Here is a 21,425-nt window from a genome sequence, read left to right on the forward strand (position 1 = left end):
TTGAAGTAGAGATCCTGTTTTTAGAAATACTCAAATAACTAAAACTTTAAATGAACATAATGTCATTTTATCACAAAATTTTTATTTGTTACAATTAGGAAAAAAATGTTTTTTACATGTTAATACAGAATATTCTTTTAAAAAATAAACATATTCTGAAATTGTGGAGCGTTCCGGTTATCTTTTCATTTCTTAAGTGCATTTTAAGAGGAACATGACGTATTTCTGTCAGATTTATAAAAAATATATGGTATTAAAGTTTTCCTTGATATCTTTTTTACATCTATAAAAATTAACATCATTTCTCTTATTTATCAAGTTTTTTTTTGTCAAAACTTTGTTTATTTTACAAAGTGGATCATTATTAATTCCACTATGACTTAAGGAGACTTTAAAGTCTAAATTGTTGGTTCATTTGAATGCAAAATCACACTTTCACGAAAAGTTTATTTTCGTATCTGATTTATGTAGGGAATTTCTGATGAGACTCGCCTTCTCTAGATTGTGACCACGATCATGTCGACCTGCCATAAAACGTGCAGCCTTTACCATTCACTCGTGTGTCTTGAGTTCCTCTTGGTAGGAGAGAACTGTTATTTTGCTCTTCTTTTCCTTAATGCATGACAAGAATCGAGTATTTCATAGGTGGCTTAGTTTCATCCGAACATACTTCAGTAAGCTGGTCCATATCATAACAATAGGTAGAATACCCAAAATAACTTGATATCCGAGAAGGCGGAGTCATTCGCATTCAAGATTTTTCAGCATTGTGAGAAAAATATAACTGAATTTGAATGTCCTTTTGGTGTATAAAAACAATTAACAATTAATCGAAAGTCTACCATTATCCCCAATTAAAATAAATTAACTTAAAAATATTACTTATTATATTATTTTGTTTCTTTCTGAGATTTAAAAATGTAGCTTCACATTACTGAATTCTATAGGTGGCTCTAAATATGTACGATTAGATGGAATTTTGTAATAAGTTTTTGACTCGAATCTTTAGGTACTAGAGATCAGAAAAATTGTACATTTGTTAGTTTTTGATGGAAATGCACTATTTTCGGAACTTAATTTTGAGGTACTCGGTTAATTTAAAACAAAATATTGAATTTATATGTATAGCATTATCTGTCAGTAAATCTGAAGAAGAATTCAATATAAAATTACATAACACTTATAGTGATGAATTATAAAATAAAATTTGAAGAATAGGCGAGATGATAAAAATAAGAACAATAAAAAAAATGCTTTTTTTTAAATCAAAATCTTGAGAGGTAAAGCAAAAAAAAAAAATCAGTCCTAAAAGCTTGAAATAATAAAGTCTATATAACAAAGAAACTCATCTACAATGAATATCAAAATAAAGAACATTCCGAAATCTACATTAAAAATAAAAATGTAATTTAAGTTGAATAAATTACAAATTAATTTATCTGTGCATCACAATTCTATTTTTTTTTGTTCAGTTTTATTTTTTGTTTTTTAATTTTTTATTTTAAATTTATTTTTGCTTCAATTTAATTTTTTAATAATCAAAATATTTATTTTTACTTTTAAATACAAATAAAAACATCTTTTGTATTTAAAAATTATTATTTTATAAATATTAGCTCATTACTCGTTTCAATGCGTCTTATTTAACTATTTTAATCGATTTGAATCGGATTAAAAGAAACTTTAAAAAAAACCATATTATACGATATTGTTTTGCTCAAATTTGAAATTTTCATTTGCATACAAACCATTGTAAATTAATTTCTGTAACTGCGTTTGTATGATGTTTATATCTTGTAAATAATTATGACAGTGTGAGTATGTATTTCGAATTTCTTTACAATGAATTATTCATAAGGCGTAGAAAAGTCAAAACCCTTTTTTCGATTTCCTTCCAAATTATAAGTAAGTAATCAATATTTAAGAAATGACTAATAATTCAATAATATCTTATTATGACAGAAAATTTGAGAAAAGAATTATATATCTCATATAATACATTTTTCATCAATGGAATTGTGCCCCAAATTACATTTGAGAGTTTTCACACATACACTCACTATTTAAAAACATCATATAACCATAAAAATTGTTTCATAACAAATCACTAAGATATCTGAACTTTCTTAATTGCACAAAGTTTCAGATATTTCTAATAATTTTGAGTAACGTCAAATTAATAAAGAAAGAATTTTAATTAATTCATGCAGCAAGCATTCTTTACTCAAATTATGCCATTAGTTTGTATGTTTTATATTCATCAATTTTGATCGAAAAAAATGAAAAAACTTCTCAAAAGCGTAAATCTACTCTAAAAATATTTAATTATTTTTTTATTCAGAAATTTTTTCTGTATTTGAAATGTAACAAGTTGTTTTTGACGTAATATTAGCTACCCACCATATTAATAGTATTAATTTAGTCATGTCTGTCAGTTTAAAATGAATTATATCTTATCACGACAACAAAAATTACTTTAATTTGTTTGTTTTTTTCACAATAAATGCAGAGCAGTCCGACTGATTACTATGTTTATAAAATGGAAAAATTAATTGATAATTAAAATTAACAAAATCGTTCAAGAGTTGAGATTGGCAGCTGTTTCAAAGTTTTATTTTACTACATCTCTTAAAATTAGAGAATAGTAGGGGCATACAGCCATTACTGAAATACTTAGACATCTAAAGCATTTTTTTTACTAAAAAGTTATGTAATCAATAGAGTTATTGGAGCTATAATTAAAAAAAAATTTATTGAGGTCCTCATTGTTAAGGTGAGAATTAAATTCTGAATCCAAATAAAAAGATGATCCCAAAAATATCTAATTTCATGTTCCTTCTGAGTAATTATAAATGGACAGTCGTAGCATAAAATTATAAGTTCGAAATATAAAACATCTTAGTTTATGCGACGTCATTCAATTTATTAGCCTAGAAAAATAACAGATGTTATTTAAAAATTCTCCAGCGGTTTGCAAAATAAATTCATGGATAAATATGCTGGTTAGGATTAAGTTAAGATGGAATTTAACTCCTTAACGAAGGCAAGGAATTCAAGACTTATTCTGATCGCCATTTCTGTATAGAATCACACGAAAGCCAAATCAATTAGAAAACCTGAGATTCTTCAACAATTCTTTTGGAAGCAGCGATAAGCCTGAATACAAATAATCCTTATTTTAGTCCCTTGTAATATCAGAGGTTTTGAACTCAAACGTCGAATGGAAGAAAACAAAATTATTAAAAATATATTCACCTCGACCTTCTCATTTAGCAATTACAATAATAATTTTTTTGTATATTCCACCAAATCTAAGAAGAAAACTAGTTAATTTTTGGTGATATAGTCCATGTGTGTGCTACATTCTTTTCAATATGATTGCACTTACTGATTCTATTTTAAGATGCACAATAATGTGTTTAGACTCCATAATATTGTATTTAGCTTCATTATAGAGAAATGAAAATTGGGCTTATATTTTAATATCTCTTCCTATTGGCTGATAGGATCCAATATTTTGTAAAAATTATAACTTTAGATACTAAAGCCACATATCATATTTCCTGTTTTAGGATAATTTATATTTTTTGTTATTGCGATTTTATGGCGAAAGATTGTTTTTGTCGAGACAGATTTGATCTGATATTTGATGAAAATCCTCAAATTTCGCTGAACGACACTATACAAAATTTCATTTTTTTATTGGCTATGATTAGACACAACTATAAAATGAATTTTTAGTCTCAGGAAAGTCTAAAATGTGGTTGAAGATTAAAAGCGCGTGGTCAAACTTTTTAAAGATAACATTATTTTCTCTTTGTGTATTACAAATATGAAATTATTTAAGAAATGCAGCATAATTTTACTAATATAAAATTTATATTTAATTTATAGTACAAAATGCTTCATTTAAAGTTTTGGTCTAATCATTGGCTAGATTAGAACAAGATTATTTACTTAATAATATAACAAAGTAAATATATCTCTCTGTATCTATAAGAAACGAATGTTTTACAAGACTGATAAATAAAATTGATGGACTCAGTTTATTGAGATACTATAATTACCTAACGTTAGTAACAGTGTATCACACTAAACTATATGATATTTCATTTTGAGCTGTGATGTCCTGTCCGTATTCCTGTTGTATTCTAAAATAAACGTATGTTATTTTATTAGATGAATATGAAATAAGCAACCTGCCCATGCGAATATGTTAAAAATTAGCATTGATTACATAATAAAGAATTTCAAATGGAAAATAAAAACATCGGTACATTAAATGTTGAATATTTTTCGTCATCATTTGATATAATCTAGCTTATAAGTTTTTTTCTTGATTTTATTACTCCTGACTTTTTTTTAAGAATATTCTTAAATAAAAATTATATTTTTTATCTAAGAATATTTTGTAATCCGAGTCAGTAAAGAAACATTGACACGTACACTTAATTCCAATAACTGGAAACATTTTAATATCTATGTTCACTGGAGAAGACTTTAACTACATTAATCGATTTTTAAGACATTGACTACCAACTTCCATCGCGCACTTTGTGGGTTAACTTTTAATTTTATTTTTCACCTGTGATCTGTGATTTTTATTTTCAAGAGAAATATATTGTTTAGATATAAATCATCAAATTGGTGATCCCCAATGTATTTATAATTATAATAATAACTTGCTACATACATTTATTTTTATTTCCTTGAGCGAATCCGAAACAGAATCTAAATTTAAAATTTTTGTACCCCTTATACTTATTAATCTTTATGCCTTTTTAGAAATATTTTTTATTCATCAGTTGTTTAATTATCTGGAATTATAAATTTCAATTTCTATCTTTCTTTTTGAAAACGCTGTAGCAACTCAAACATTTTTCCATTCGATAATTAATCATATAAAAAATACTACTTTCGGTCTCATGATAAACTTAATCGTTGAATAAAAGAAATTAATAGAATCTGATAATTACGTTGGGGTTTTTTAATCATAAAACCTTGAATCAACAATTCCTTTCGACTTTTGCTGAAATTTAATGCTCACTAGAGCACAACTGTACAAAAATTGAAACAATGCCATCTTCAGCGGAAGCGTCATTGAGTAAATTGCTATCGGTCGCATTCGACCTATATTTTATTACATAGCAATGGTGGGAAGTTTTCTGAATTCTCTATCTCACCTAAAGCAGATACTCATCGAAAGCAGGCATATTATGCGATTTGCAAACGGATCGGTCTTTAATAAAAACACGAAAGAATACACAAAAGAAAGAGTTATACGTGGGTTTTAACTCGCATATAATGTTACAATTCTCAGCGGTCGATAAAAGTGTAAATATCGCTTTAAACTTGTCTTTATTTCTTAAGATATGCCTACTTTGTATCTAGTTTGACAGATGTAATTTGAGATAATAAATCTGATTATTGAACAATAGATTTTAGATAGATGTTTTCTTTTTTATCCAAAGTTAGATCTTTCAGTATATAATGGGAGTATTTTCTATTGTTCCTATTTTGGAATTATATGTTTGAATTTTTCTTTTGTTAATTAACAACAAAAATATAATTTTTTTAATTATGAAGAAATTTTAAAATTAAATAGTAATAAAGAATTAAATTCTTAGCTCGATTACAATGATTACATGACTCATAATTAAGCTATAATGATTTCAAAATTCATAATCAAGCTATAGTGATTGATAATAAGGCTATGATAATAATTTTTAAACGCGTAAAAATTATAATGTATTTTCTTTGCCTAAAGAATTTTATATACAAAAATATAATAAGAACGACATAATATTTAACGCAAAATGTATCTTGCAGAATGATTCTGATTTCAGTTGAATATTTGAAAATATGTGATTATTTAAGTTTTCTTTGTTTAATTTTATATTTCTTTTAATCTAACAAAAAGTGTTTTATGCATAATATGCATATTTTTGGAAACAATAAAGATTTTATACATGCGTCTAACAGAGATTTGGCAAAAGAAAAAAAATCAATAAAATTTTCCGTTGAAAAATTCTATTTTAACATTTCATATTCTTTAAGTAGTTGGCGCTTCTAAAGTTATACATTGTATAAATTATAGCATCTTTAATTATTTATTCCGATTTCAATAATTCGGCCCATTTTTGTTAAAATTATCACAAATAATTCACTAATACTCTCATTAACTTTAGATACTTATTTGAAAGATGGCAACAAAAATTATTAGTTGCAATCCAAAATAACGAAAAAAGTATAAATAACTTTCATAATGGCTTCATCATGTTAGAATACAATTTAAAACTAGTAACATTTTTCTCTTTCATCTCATAATATTGGTCATCAATTTAATAATGTCAAACATATTTCGCCTAGTGTTAAATTCAAATTTACAAAAAAGAAAAAAAAAAAAGAATCTTTTTTAAAGTTAGATATGAATACATACAAACACTTATGAAGTGCTATAAGTTACTTTAAAATTTCATCCCATGTCATGCATTTTTGTATCTTTATAGAATTCTGAATATTAGCAGGATTCATAAATTTTACAATTTTTTTCAACTGAATCAAAGATTTTGATCAGTAATTTTACTGGCAAAAACTCGTGTCATCATACCATAATTTTAATATTGTTATTTGTCTTGTTTATAAACATAAAAATGTATTTACAAATCTATAATCAATATTTTGAATTTTAATTAATTATTGTTTAAATATTAATAAATATCTATAAATTTGTCTTCCTACTCTCTTTCAGAAACTCCTGTTATTGTCTGTAATATTAGTTTCAGGAATAGTGATCCAAACTGTACAATCACGCTCCTTAGAATTAGAAGAAAATGATTTAAATTCTAAAGGAAATATCAGAAAGAAAAGAAAACTGGATGATGTTGACGTCATCAATCGCTTTGAATTGGACAGGGTTCCATCATTGCAAGATGCTTTTCGTAATCTACCACCTTTCGAGAAAGACTGGATAAACTCTCCTCCCACGAACTTTACTTTTCCATTCTCACCCTCAGAGAAACCTATCAACGATTCATCCGAATTTAAATTAGAGCTTTCTAAAGACGAAGAGCATGTTTTCAGTGGAAGGTACAGGGGTAATTCCGCTGTAAACTGGTGGTACAGCTTGGAATCTTATTCGAATGTTACGCATTTTAATTTCACAGACACAGAATCAGATGTGGACAATGTTCTTGAAGAGAGGACAGCTGTTACCAGAAAGCAAGATGAGGATCACGTTGTGAGTCGAGTACCAGGTCTGAGATCTGGACGGTGGTCAACATTCGATGAGGTAGTTCTTGAATCTCCGACTACTCCTGGTGTGACTGTAACTCTACCACCACAAGTGGAAACACCAAATGTAACAACAAGATATATTCTTTTGCAATCTGGAAGAATAGTGGCCATTAATGTTACTTCTGTCTCAAATGTATTTAAATCAACATCTGGATCAGGCGGTGGTAACAACCCTTCCCTTCCACCTGTATATTTTGGTGCTCGTATAAGGAAAAACAATAGTTTAGCCTCAAACAATGGTAATGAAATTAACAAAAGGTCTAATGTTGAATCTGCTGATGTTAAGCCTGCTGTAATTTCAGGACCAAATCGAATCAACACACAAATGCCGCCAGAAAGATTTCAAAATCTTCGATATGATCCCGTTACTACAAAACATCCAATGGTAACACGTAATAATATTCTTACACCTCCACCCACAATAAGACGAAACACAATAGCGGAACGATTACAAGATCCAAGGGCTGATTTTACAACCACTAGTTCTCCAAGTTCAAGATTATCCTCAGTTATTACGGCTACTATAGCTACAAATGTGGTTAAACCTGCAGTTGTCTACGAAGTAACTCGAGCTAACTTTCAAGTACTTCCTGAAAAGTTGCAAAATCTAACTAACACAGTGACAAATAAATCTCCATCACTAATTTTCAGCACACCTCCACCAACTATCAGACCTCAGGTACCAACAGAAAGACTTCAAAACTTGAGGATCGATCCTATAACAACAAAATCTCCAAAGATAGAGGAAGTACCAAGAACTCAAAGCGTTGTTCTTTCTCCTCCACCTACAATCAGAACCAATATTGTTACAGAAACTCCAAAGCCTTCAGAAAAAGAAGTAGAACTGACAAAGAAACCAATCACGACATTATCTCCAGCAAGAATATCTTTATCTTCAAAATTTCCAGAGACTAGCACTAATCCAGTTACCGAAACAGTTAAAATTACAAATGTTGTTACTAAAAATGTGTTTGAAATGACACCAACAACAAAACGTATTCCTGAGAATCGACATACCGATCCTTTAACAACTCAAAGAATTAGGAATTCTCAACAAATTCCTACAAAGCATCCCTCGATGCTCTCTTCAACAAGTATATCAACATCATCACCACCGAAGTCCACAAAAGTAGAAAAATTTTCTACTGGAAAAACACCACCACCTCCATCACTTTCTTATTCTCTCCCTCCCAGAAATATAATTGAGACAATTTTCGAAGTTTTCCAGCCAGATACTCCAGAACTGCCCTTTTTAGTGGTCACATTCGACTCTTTAAAGAAACAGTCACCAACAGTAGTCACTCCAGTAGAAAACTCTTCAGTAGAAAATAAGAGGACAAATAGAGAAAGAACAGGACGGCTAATCGAAAGTAAAGTCGAGTATGAGAAAATTCGATCAACCAAGCCATCATTGGTTCATTATAATTTTAATCCATATCATCGAACTTCTGTAACATCGATACAAAATTCCCCCACTACGAAAGTGTTGACAACGACGTGGGGTCGAAACAGAGGTAAGCTATAAATTTTATTCATTTTATAATGCTAAATAGTAATCTTTTTTTTTAAAGATATTCAAATACAGAGCGAAAATAGACGTTTTCAATTTTAAAAAATAATAAAAAAATGATTGAAAGTTCAAATTTCAAATAATTTTAATGCTGGATGAATAATGTTATTCTTTCTTTTCCCTTAATTAATACAGATAACTAACGTAAAAATAATGTATATGAAAATATTTTTTTTTTCAATTTTGACTGATAGAAGAAGTATTAAACAGGCAAATATTTTATAGATAAATGCAGGAAACTGATGTTTACTGACATGATATCTTACTTCAAGATTATTACACGTAAATTGTATAATATAATATAGTATAGGACTCAATTTTCTTCTGCATGTAAAAATTCGGTATAGTGTTATGGTTACTAAATTATTATCACTGATAAATAAATTATTGCAATAACAGTTGTGAAGAAATATATTATTTCAAGAACATTAAAGATATGGGATAAGTTATCATTCTTATTTTATTTAAAATCAGAATATTTCTAAATATATATTGCAAAGAAATTTAGATTATACTAAATGAACAATATCATGATAATATTAATGTTTAATATGGCTTTAACATTTATTTCAAATAGAAGATGATTTTGCAAATGACATTGGTTTTTGCGCCAGATGTAAAAATGGTTTGGAGACGATATTATTTTTTGTTTGGTGGTTCTACAAATTTTTCCTCTGACTAAATAAATTATTTTGTTAATAAAATATATGAAGCCTGAATTAAATAATTGATAAGTCTCGAGAATAATATCCGGTTTCCCATCAAGATGCCAAAATCATTTTGACAGTTAAAAAATATCATGTACATCTACAATCTTTGATAGCAATAAAAATGAAACAAATCATTTATGTTTTAATAGTAGCCACCTTTGATAGCGGTTGGTTAGTTGAAAAATTTCAATTAAATATTTTGCAAAACTTAGTCTTAATATTTCTTCAACAAAATATTTTTAAACTTCAAATTTTGATAGACATATAACTTTTACTATTTCAGATCATTTTGCTTTTTATACCATGTATTTCCCTTATTTTTATCAATAAAGTTCAGTTATATAACTGAAAAGAACAGCAGTATTTAAAAATGGAGGCAGTTAAAAAAAAATTCATCATTGCTTAGTTTTGAAGTTAAATTTTAACCGAAAGCGGAAATAAAATCAAACTTTTACTAAAAGCATGCTTTTTTTTCTGAAACCTACTCATCACCGCAAAAAACTCAAATCTTCTTATCTTGATCATCAATAATTGAAAGAAAAACTAGGATGAAATATTTGTAGCAACAATGAAAACGATTATGGTTTCACTTCAATATTTATATGCATTGTTGCAATATACGATTAAATATTTTTTAATTAATTAAAAATAGAAAATAAAATTATACAGCACAAAAATCGCTATCACTTGAAAGAAAACTCTTTGAAATTTAAAATGTTGTAAAAAGTTATTTTTGTGCTATAATATATTTAGATTTTGACTAATTTCTAATTACAGTATTTTCTGCTTAATGCTTAATCATTTCAGAACAAACTAGCATTGATAAAAATAAATGAATTGGATAAAACCAACCGTATTTTTATCATAACAGCGGGAAAAAATGCTTACTTCAGCTCTACTTCATCTATAATTTATTTTTAAAATATCAGTTAAATTTATTAATATTTACTTATCTCAATTATTCCTTAATGATTCATTAACACATTGTTTTTATTTGTGTTTTTTTTAATTTGCTGAATGATGATGCTGAATTTCAAAATATCAATTGCCTTGACTAACTTCGATGTTCTTTGGAGGGTTCTTTTCCCAAGTCTATTATTGGCAGATCCATAAAAGTTTACTGGTTTTTCTCACAGTGTTTAAAATTTCTGTGAAATTTTTAACTGTCTAATTTTAGATAAACTTTCATACTTGTTAAGAATTTCAACTTTGTCTTTAACCCTGAAATCAGTTCTTTTATTTTTATCTATTTTGCTTTCGTTATTCAGCCGTAAGTAGTAGCAGTTTATGGCTGTTCAACAGGTTTCAAGTTAGACCTGACAGCATAGAAGTCTATTTCAATCAATCGATTGCTCTAATTCAAATAAAAGAATGTGAAACCCGTCCCAAAACGGACATTTATATGTTCTTTTGCAAACTGAGCAAGAAATTTCACGAATATTAATCATTTGCTCTAGCTGAAAATGAGAGATCGGTGAATTCACTACTTAAAAATTGGCAGCAATAAATGATGAAGGGATCATACTAAACGATTATTTTCGTGTACATTTGAATACGTCTGCGCGATACCAGAGGTTTTCGATAAAGCGACGGATTATAATATTAACCTCGACTACATTAAGCTCTTAATGTGATCATAAACAGTAAATGGGGCTATTGTAACTAAAATTCTAGTTGAAAATTTAAAAAAAAAAAACGCTTTAGTGTGCACATTTCTCATAGACGCACTATTTGCCAAATTTGGTAGCTCTAAGTTAAATAATGTGTACTGTAGATCGCAAGTACACACAGATATACAAATTCACCTTTATTAGTAGTATAGATTACAAAAGGATATGTTTTTTAGTTCGATGCTGTAATATATTAAAAATGTATTATTTTACAATGCATACCTAAAATAAAATTTCATTTCTAAAATTTCTAAACACTTCATATAATTTTGCAAGTGGCATTGCCATGCATGTGAGACCAATTTTTATGAAAAATTCTCATGTTCAAATAACCAGCTCCATTCCGTCTGTAGGCTCATCAAGCATTCAGGTTACGCCTCCAGTGAATAGTATCATTGAGAAAGATTTCAAGCCAACTGAATCGCTCCCCAAATTGCAACATGATTTTGTGCGAATTAATGCTGTAACGTTTCCTACAACACAAACCATAGCGCCACCCTCCCCATTAGTGAATCCTGCCACAACTACACGGCGTCCTAGGTACAGAGGTAAGATATGAACCAATATTGTGTTCAGTTGTTCATAAATATTTATGTGAATATTTAATGCTAACAATTGTAACTGTATTACTAGAGATGGCTTTATTCGTAGAGATAAAAAATATATATATACTGGAAAATATACAGTATGTCAGAAATAATCCTAATATGATAATATTTGTTCCTTTAGAATAAAAAATATATGCCATTATTCTTTTCCTGAAGAAAATATGTGTAATAAAGTATGATTATAAATATACTGCCATCTCTCCTTTCGAAACAAAAGTGATTGTCATACAATCAATTTTCAATCAGTTTATATAGGATAGAACATTGAGAGCAGTTAGATTTCACATTATCTCAATAACTTCAAATTATCTCAATTCCTAATCAACAAATTTTTTAACGGTCCGATAGCATAACTATTCCAATTTCCGAATCTGGAGGCTCATGTTTCATTTGAAAGGTTAATTATATGTTCTGTTTCTCCTTTCCTTTAAATACTATTAAGTTAATAACAAGCAAATTAATACTATTTTCACATGAATGAAGTCAGCTGCTTTGCATTTAGATTTGACTTAATTCTTTTTTCACTTGATTATGAATGTAAAATTTGAGTTATTATATCATATTGTCTTGAAATAAAATATTTTTGCTTTATTCTAGTTAATATTGTATAATATTATTGCTATAATTATTTTGTCATCGTCTCGGCGGCATCTAAATAGCAATTTCTCATTTTCACCATAGAGATATCAAACATACAAACCTTGTTTATTGAATTCTTAGAATTCCATCTTTACTGCCGAAGCTATAGCGATCTGTCAAGCTATTAATGCCTTCTTAGTTTTAAAAAATTGCTGTTTCTTACAATTTCTTACAATATCCTTCAAGCCTTCAAAGGTTATCAATCAAATCACCGAGGGTAATTGATAGATTAATATTGAATTGAAGCTAAGACAAAAAAAAATAAAAGAATAGGTTTGGATTCAAAAATATTCAAATATTTCTTGGAATGAAAAAGTAGATTCCCTCTCGAAAATGGTCATGAAATAGAATATATACTTTAAATATACTTCCGTTGAAGATGTCATCACATATTACCAAAAAAATATTACTTCAGAATATATTCAAAATTTATCAAAATATTAAATACCAAGAAGCACTAGGAGATATTCTTTTCATTTTATTCTTTATTTTATGGGTTAAAAGTAGATGACTGTAATATAATAACAACATGCTTAATTCCTCACTAGGATGGTTATTATTTTAGCCATACTGAATAAATTGTGATAATTTTTATTTACTCCTGCGTGTAAGAAAAGGACATTGAACACATTTTTTTACATTCATTATTTGAAATACTCAATTGATATAATAAACTTTTGGAATAAGCTTGTAAGCTATCACTAATCCATATTATCTCTCAAAATTCTGTTCCATACAACTTTTTTCAAAAAGTATATATTTCTTCGGTCAGTGAAGTTTTTTGAAATGTTAATTGCGACATCCTGGCGTGTTACTAAGAATCCCAATTAGTGCATTAAAAAATGAAAACGTTAATTTTGAGTGTTTATGATAACGTACTATAATGAAAGAAAATAAACATTAATAATAACTTCATCTAATTAATCTAACATTAAACTAACAACTTTCCCTTTTACATGGCGAAATGATTAAGTCCTTTATTAAAAAGTTATGTGTTAATTAAAAAGGAATCTTTAATATTTGAAATCTGAAACTGTTATATCTCATACCGAATATTTTACCGACAGAATGCGGATAGTGATATAGACATTTGTTTTAAATTTTAACTTTAATGCTATTTTTCTTATAACTACTCGCCTGTTCATTGACAATTGGAAAACTATGCCGTATTATTAAATTAGTTTCTTTAAGTAGTAAAATATTTCTAAATAATTACTCCGGCAAAGTTAAATATTAGTCTTCGAACTACCATGAGAAATTATCTTGAGTTGAATTTATCATAATACTTTAGACAATTTCAGCATCTTTTAATAAATGTCTTAAAAACTGTCTGAAAGAACATTGAAGCAACGCAGTAAATTTAAAAACATTTACCGTCATTATTAAATACTATTATTAAATTAATGGCTCATATTATTTCGTTAGAATATGAGTAACGCTAATTAAAAATAATTAAGAATAAAAGCCTTTAAAATAATAAGGGAATAAAAGCCTTTTTAATTTTAATAACTATCATCAGTGCATCAAGAGCTTGATACTCCAAAGCATCAAACTGTTCTTACAGGCCTTTCATTCGTTACAAACAAGCCAACTCCTCTTCCCAAGACAGTCCCTCCTCCTCCTCCTCTTCCAGTCACTACCAGTAGGAAACCACGACAAAACCAGGGATTCCATCTTCGCAACTCCATCGGTTTTCAGACCATTCCGCCAGCAGCATTTTCGGACAGACGATCTTTGCCCGGATCGACCACTCAAACGCCAGACATCAGAGCTATTACCGAAGAAGAAATGAAAATGGACCAAATATTCCGTTTCGAACCAACCCGAAAGAACGCAGTAAGGGCCGACCATCTTCAAAATCTCCCAACTCCTGGTAAGAAATGATATATTTTCCCTTTTTTTTTTAATGATAATGTGAAGACGTTATTTCCTACATCCTGTGTTCCGATGTAATCGGGGAAGAAAAAATATAAGTTCTTTGTGTTGGATTATGAGATTTAGTTCTTCTGCATCAAAATATATTTATAATCTGGTTGATAACTTTTAATCAGAATCAGCTTTAATTAAAATTATGTAATCTACAATATGTGCAACTTAGATTATTTTGCCAAACAATTTTCATTAAATTACTATTTAAGTTAAAATTATTTCAACTAGTTTGCTCTAAGATTAAGTCGAGAACTGAAGAGTACTTAAAATTTATTTTGTATACCTTTGGTTTCGTATAATGAATTCCTCTTGTAACATTCCCCGTTTCCCAGTACTGACAAGACATTAACAGCCAGCTGTGTCGTCGCTGTTAATTACTAAACTCTTCGAAATAGCCAGATGGTGGATCTTTTCGCCTGGGTGGTCTCGCATCTGTTTATTAGCGACTACAGTGAAAGACCATATGTGGGAATTCCTCGTCCAAGAGTTATTGAGAGTACCTTCAAAGAGAAAGGGGTATCCAAACATCTGGATACTAAACGTTTCTCATTGTGAAAGGACTATGATAACTCCGTGTTTCAGAATAGTCAGTTATGAAAGTTGCATTCTTAAAAGGACCTTCCCACGACCTACTGGCGCCGCTGAAGGAGCATATTGCTGAACCCCGATTGGCCGAAAGAGAGCTCAAATGACCAATGTAAATTCAGAGGTGGAGATTGTCGCCGAGATAAAGTACGGAGTTTTTTTTAGGGAGAGGAGAAGAAACGAATTGCAGGCAGACTGTTCGACTACTCCCACGAATTCGGAGTCCGAGAACTACCCCTGGAGTGGTCGTGTTGACTAACAACCTGTTAGTTCCCTGTGGTGTTGTTTCTCCATATTGATGGAGAACTGAGTTTCAAGATAAACCTTCGACTGTTGTGTCTCCTACTACAGGTGTAAATAATTATTTATTTAACCAAGATTAGAACAAGTTGTGCTTTTGTATATATAGGGCTGTAAAATAAAGAATTGTCTGGAAATTCTGCTTCGTTATTTGATCAGTCTAGATCAAGACATTACATTTTATTAAATATAAAAATTTTGACAGCTGAGAATGCCTATGATTTTTAGCAGACCCCAGATGGTATTGAGACAAATATGGAAATGAATCAGAGATTTATTTAAAGAAATTAAAAATTTTGATTTCCTTCTTAAATTCAGAGTAGAATACTGGAACTAAATTTTTTGAACAGGTTTGTTTTTGACGTCTATATCCAATTTTTTTTATAAAATATTAATTTATCTTTTATTTTTAACGATTTAAAGAGATAAATGGTTGAAAAATAAGAAAATAAAAAGTTTCCTCACTTTTAAAAAGTTATAATTTAAAGAAAAATTGTAACTTGTATTTAATTTTACCTCAACAAAATAACTTTCTCATTCATAAGAATGATCAAATGTATAATAACCTACATTATATTTGAGAATCTAACACCTATATATGTGTCATAAATCTTCAAATACTACTTTAAAAGTCGTTTAGTTCGAAAAGATTGGGTATCATTTATCAGTAGAATAATCTTTGATTCATTATGGGGTATTTTTTCAGGTGTTACCCCAGCCTACACTATCCAGTGGTTTCGTCCGACAACAAAAAAAGCAAAACTTACATCAACAAAACCAACTGTGCCCAGGGTCGTTTCTCCGTCCAGATCTCCTCGAAGATTAGAAGAAAGAGCTCGTCCCATACCTAGCATCCCACCAAAAGAAACCAGCATACGAGACAGAAATTCGCAACGTCAACGTCCGCAACTTGTGACAGAGGAAGAAGTGAATAAAAGTTCATCAAAATCCACAGCGAAACCTTTCAGAGTTTATTATTTTGAGCCTAAAAGGAAAAAACAGAAACAAAACGATACAACTACTGATCCACCCAAAAGCCCCAGAAACCGAATTGCAAGTAAGTGAAATAGTGACAGTATATCTATATTTCTAAATTAGATTAAATATTTTGTTTAAAAACGACGATCTTCACGAAGATTTTTCCAATCAAAAATAAGATCTGGAAGCCATTAGAAGATAGTAATCCGATAAAAATCAAAATTCTGTATATTTAGGGACAATTTTGCATTTATTTCACAGTTTCTAAGTAATGGTTATCAGAACTTAATATTAAATAATGAACAATTATACAACTAGATAATAAATATAAAAAAATCATTTTTATAAAAGCAATTCACTTATTATTTTTAATCAAATTTCCACATGTAAAAATCCCAGTTCATTTCCAAAAATATTAATTAATAATATTATAATTTTCATAACTATTTACTTTATGTATTAAAATTTGACATTTTCTGAAAGGGAATTATAACTTCTTGAAAATAACTACAGATATATTTCAATTGGAACGTATCTGAAACACATGATATGGTTTCGGTCTTACATTTAAGATGAACTTACTTCCAATAACTTGTCCCATTTGTTTTGTATGCGTGTTAGTGTGAATTAAGAATCTTAAATATCTCATTATTTTTGGTCTTCTTATTTTTAGCTACTGTTTCAATATGATTCTCAAATCCAGTATATTTAATCCCAAAATCATAATTTCTAAATTTTTAAGATGAGTCACTATATTGCGAAAATATGCATTTTCTCCAGAGTTTGCTTTGGAAATTTCAGCTGATGCCAATACTTTTACATCAGCTTCTCTAATATAACAATATTTTTATAGCATATTATCAGTGAAGTATTTTGATATTTTTCTTCAGCTGAACGTGTTCAAGCAACAACAAGCAATCCCCCTTGGAGAGCCCGAGTGGACCACCCTCAGCGAGCCCCAAGAGTTTTGAGCGAGTCTCCTAGAAGGAGTCAACCTCCAGTAGCACGATCTGCCACTCCTTCAGTACCTATTCAAGGCATCGCCAGTGTGTCCAACAGTCAAGACCGTTCTAGAAGAGGTCGAGCCAGAGTCATCAATCTTCAGACATCAAGTCCAAGTTCGACAACTCAAGTAGTGCCCTCAGCCCTTCCGCCCAGTAAAAAACCGTGGTACAGTCCATTTATAAGACATCAGCCCAACGTTGGTACCACTGTTCAATCATCAAATAATAATAGGGTAACCCCTGCACCGTCAATTGCCCGTTCTACAAAAGCCATCCCTGTTGAGAGTTTCCCTCTTCCGCCAGGAGATTCTTTTGAGGAAGTTATTTTCCAACCCTTGGAGATAAGAAGGATAAATTAGAAAAAGAAAAATATTTTTGCAATTGTAATGAGTTGTGGATTAACGAAGAAACAATGTTAATAGAAATATGTGAATAGTGCGTCAGATGACTATGAGTTATTAAGTGTGAGTAAATGGACCAAAGAACCTAAAACATCTTTTTGACGATCCGAAGTAAAGAAAAAATTTGTGATAAACTGTTACATTAAAGACTTTTTTTGATGCTTTACAGATTTTAACATCAAGCGCTAAAGCAAGATTTTTGTGGTACAGATAATATAGCAATATATGAAGGGAGTATTGCATAAAAAGTTGGCATTGGGTTATTCAATGGATTGGATTATTTAGTGTTTTAAAAACTTGGAGTGGAAAAAAAATGGGGCAAACTAATATGTTAGAAAGCTTTTTCACATTTTGCAAATATGAACAAGTTCTACAAAAAGAATTTAAAAAGAGGGGAACAAAACAACATTTATCGGAAGCAATTCGAGTTGTGAAGCGATAGAAAGCAATGCGGAACATTATGAGCTGTATAGCTCTTTTGGTTATTTGTACAGTTGAGTGGATTTTTGTCCCAAGCTTAATTTACCTTTGTAAAATCAATTTTTTAAAGTTTTTAATAGACTAAATAATTTATAATATTTTCACGTGATTTAATGTAGATTCTATGAAGATGCATTTTATTTCAATGTAATAATTTGTGTTTTGCATCAAAGCTTTTTTTTTTGGTATCAAATGCCTTGACGTGTATTCTATGAATTAGAATCATGATCAAGGTGATTCACGTAAAATATGTATTTGAAAATAAATTAGACATCACAAAAACCATGGGATGAAGAATCCCATGTAAACATTTGTATTTTATTGAACATATTTTTACATGCAGAAAGCTCACGAAATTGAATGAGCTTTATTCAAAATAGATTTTTAACTATTGATTCAAGTTATGAAGTTACTAAAAATATGTTATTTTATTTTATTACTAAGAAACTTTATATACGCTAAAATCGAATGATGCGAAATTGAAAGGAAAGAGGAGAACTGAAACAGGCAAAAAAGAGAAACACATGTTTTCAATATTACCTAAAAGGCACAAAAAATTTAAATGTGATTTTTTTAAAAAAATTTTTTGAAAGAAAAGAAAAGGGATATTTTACCTATGGAATTATTATGCAATTGTTAAGTTTTATAGCTCTTGATAAAAATTTTAAAGAGCCTTTATCTTCATGTGAGCTTATTAAGTTGGCGGAAATGTTATGTAAATTTAGGGTTTAATGTTAATTTTAAATAATTAAAATTAATAATAAAACAAACCTTGAAAATGAGGGTAATAAACATGAGAGTAATGAAATAGTTATATTTAACATGAAATATTTTCACAAATTCATGAGCCTTATAAAATATTAGGAGTCATGAGGGTTATATGAAATATGAAAATGAAATCACATTTCATAATCTTCTTCATTTTCATTTTTTAAATAAGAGTATTATAAACATTCGTTATATCAAGGCAATGATGATTTAATATGAAGGCTTGTTTTTAATATTGTATGCTAAAATAATTTTGTATACAGTATGTTTGCTTTAAATATAATTTAAATTAATTTTGACATATCAAGCTTATATTAGAACGAATCTTTCACATTCTTTACATATCTGGTGCTTTAATGAAAGTTATAAATTGAACTATAAAATTATCTATTTTCTATCTATTATCTATCTATTTTTGTTTATATTATTAAAAATAGATCTTGTTATTGAAATTCTTATGATAACGAAGATTTGAAGTAGTTGATTAATGCTTAAAAACAATTTTTAAAAAATGAGATTTCCAAATATGATCATACCTTATATTATTTTTGATAAGTATTTCTGAAGAAAATCAATTAATGTTTTATATGTTATAATATTTCTCAATATTTCAAAAATTTCTTAATTTTAGAAAATGGGTTCTTTGCTGATTTTTTTTATTTTGATATCCACGTAATATAACATTTTTTTTTATTTTAATTAAAAAATTATTCTTATCTCTAAATTTTGGATACCGTTTCTCCCAATTTGTTATAAGCAGTAGGTTTCTTATTTTGGAGTGCAGATAGAAAAAGCAAATGGCAAGAATTATTTATCGTACAAATGCACATAAAGAGATCCTATTTTAATAAATTATAATCTCGTTGCTAACTGCGAGCACAAGGCTGTGTTTTTGATACGATATCCACAGAAAAAAATAAGTGTTGCTATGGCAAAATTTAAAACAACCAATCATTAGTGATTGTTTTATAATAATAAGTTGTGAATAAATCCTAAATAGGGGTTGTCTATACTTTGATGATATTTTTATGAAATAAGGGTGCATTGTTAGAAAATTTGAAAGCTTTGCTCTTTGTTAATTGAATGTTTTCTGTTATAGAGGTACAGCAAATTCATGTATTAAGAATATAACATACACCGGACAATCGCCTTGAGTCTTGTTTTTAGAACTTTGAACATCAAAGGTCTATAATACATACAATCATCTTTATAAAATGTCATTTACTTTGGTTATTCCGAAGCTATGAGCATAAAATATATTATAAAAAGCAATACAGAAGCTTACATTGATTTTACATGATGGCAAATTTTAAAGATACCAAGTCTTGCTGGATATATTCAGATCTGAAATCGGCATCAATAAAACTAGAAGTTTCTTACGTTCATGTAATGAATACTGATAATTATTATTATTTTACTGGAATTATTTTTAAGCAAAAGGTTTTCACGGTTTAAATAATAAAGCGTTTCAAACATAAACATATTTTAAAAAGTGAATTTTCTATTTCATCTACTGGATATATTTTCAAACTTTGAAACAATTTAATAACGACTTACTGCAAAAGTCTTTTTTTTTCTAAAATTTCGAGTATTTCAGAGACTGCTTGGCGACATCCATTCTTCAGTTCTTACATCAGATTCCCTTTCTAAAATACGGATAGGAGTACTCAGTAGCCTGACTATGAATTTTCTCTTAAGTAAGACAGCAAAGATAGCAGTTATGTTTTTCAATATTGTAGGAGTATATTTGAAAGGGCCTTTAATTGATTCAAAATTTAAATACGTTTCCAAATTGATATCAATAACCGCAATTATTTGCAACTCTATAAAAGTCATATTCGACTTATCTGCTTTTCTCACCAATTTAAGTGACGGCACAAAAGATTTAACTCTTATTATTATGCTTTTATGCTTTGGTTCTTTGCTGTATAGTCAAATTGTAAAATACTCAAATGACTTCTCAGAAGTTTTCCAGATACTCGAGAAACTGGGGAGATATGCTGATATGAAGATTATTGAAAGACGAGTTAAGCTGTTTTGTAGTGTAAATATGCTATTCATTCCATTAGGCGTAGCAAATGATATTTATGTGTTGAAAAACATGCCTATTATTATCGACATGATGCTAGACACTTTCTCTTTAAAAGACCATCAGTATGGCTCGTATTTCCACACATTTCTATTTTCAATTCATTGTTGTTGGAACGTTGTGGTATTTTCTTCGGCAGCTGCTTTCGTTTTGTTCTATTCCATTATATGCATGCTCTTTGAGAATGCTTGTAAAAAGCTTCACAAAGACATCGACAAGGCAGACTTCGAATCTGCTTTGAAACTGCACAATGTCATCACAGAACTTTTGCTACTGATTGACAAAAAAATTAATTTTGTATTTCTTTTATGTTTCCTCTTTTTTGAATCGGTAATTCTGCGGACAAGTTACACCATCATCTTTGCCGGCACTAAGTATTACGAATGTGCTTTGCTGTT

The 21,425-nt window shown here is 29.0% G+C and overlaps 1 protein-coding gene across 1 annotated transcript in view; it reads left to right on the top strand.

Moving 5' to 3' along the window:
* The window catches only part of LOC129968536 (mucin-2-like), a 36,849-nt gene extending 18,398 nt beyond the window's left edge, over positions 1 to 18,451 (top strand). The window contains exons 2-6 of the mRNA XM_056082526.1: positions 6,752 to 8,810; positions 11,600 to 11,794; positions 14,058 to 14,366; positions 16,014 to 16,364; positions 17,176 to 18,451. Of these exons, the coding sequence (XP_055938501.1) occupies positions 6,752 to 8,810; positions 11,600 to 11,794; positions 14,058 to 14,366; positions 16,014 to 16,364; positions 17,176 to 17,648 (3,387 nt within the window). The 3' untranslated portion in view covers positions 17,649 to 18,451. The remainder of the gene's footprint in view (positions 1 to 6,751; positions 8,811 to 11,599; positions 11,795 to 14,057; positions 14,367 to 16,013; positions 16,365 to 17,175) is intronic.
* The last annotated feature ends 2,974 nt before the right edge of the window (positions 18,452 to 21,425 follow it).

The sequence above is a fragment of the Argiope bruennichi genome, chromosome 1 (assembly GCF_947563725.1).
Source record: "Argiope bruennichi chromosome 1, qqArgBrue1.1, whole genome shotgun sequence".
NCBI classification, from domain to species: Eukaryota; Metazoa; Arthropoda; class Arachnida; order Araneae; family Araneidae; genus Argiope; species Argiope bruennichi.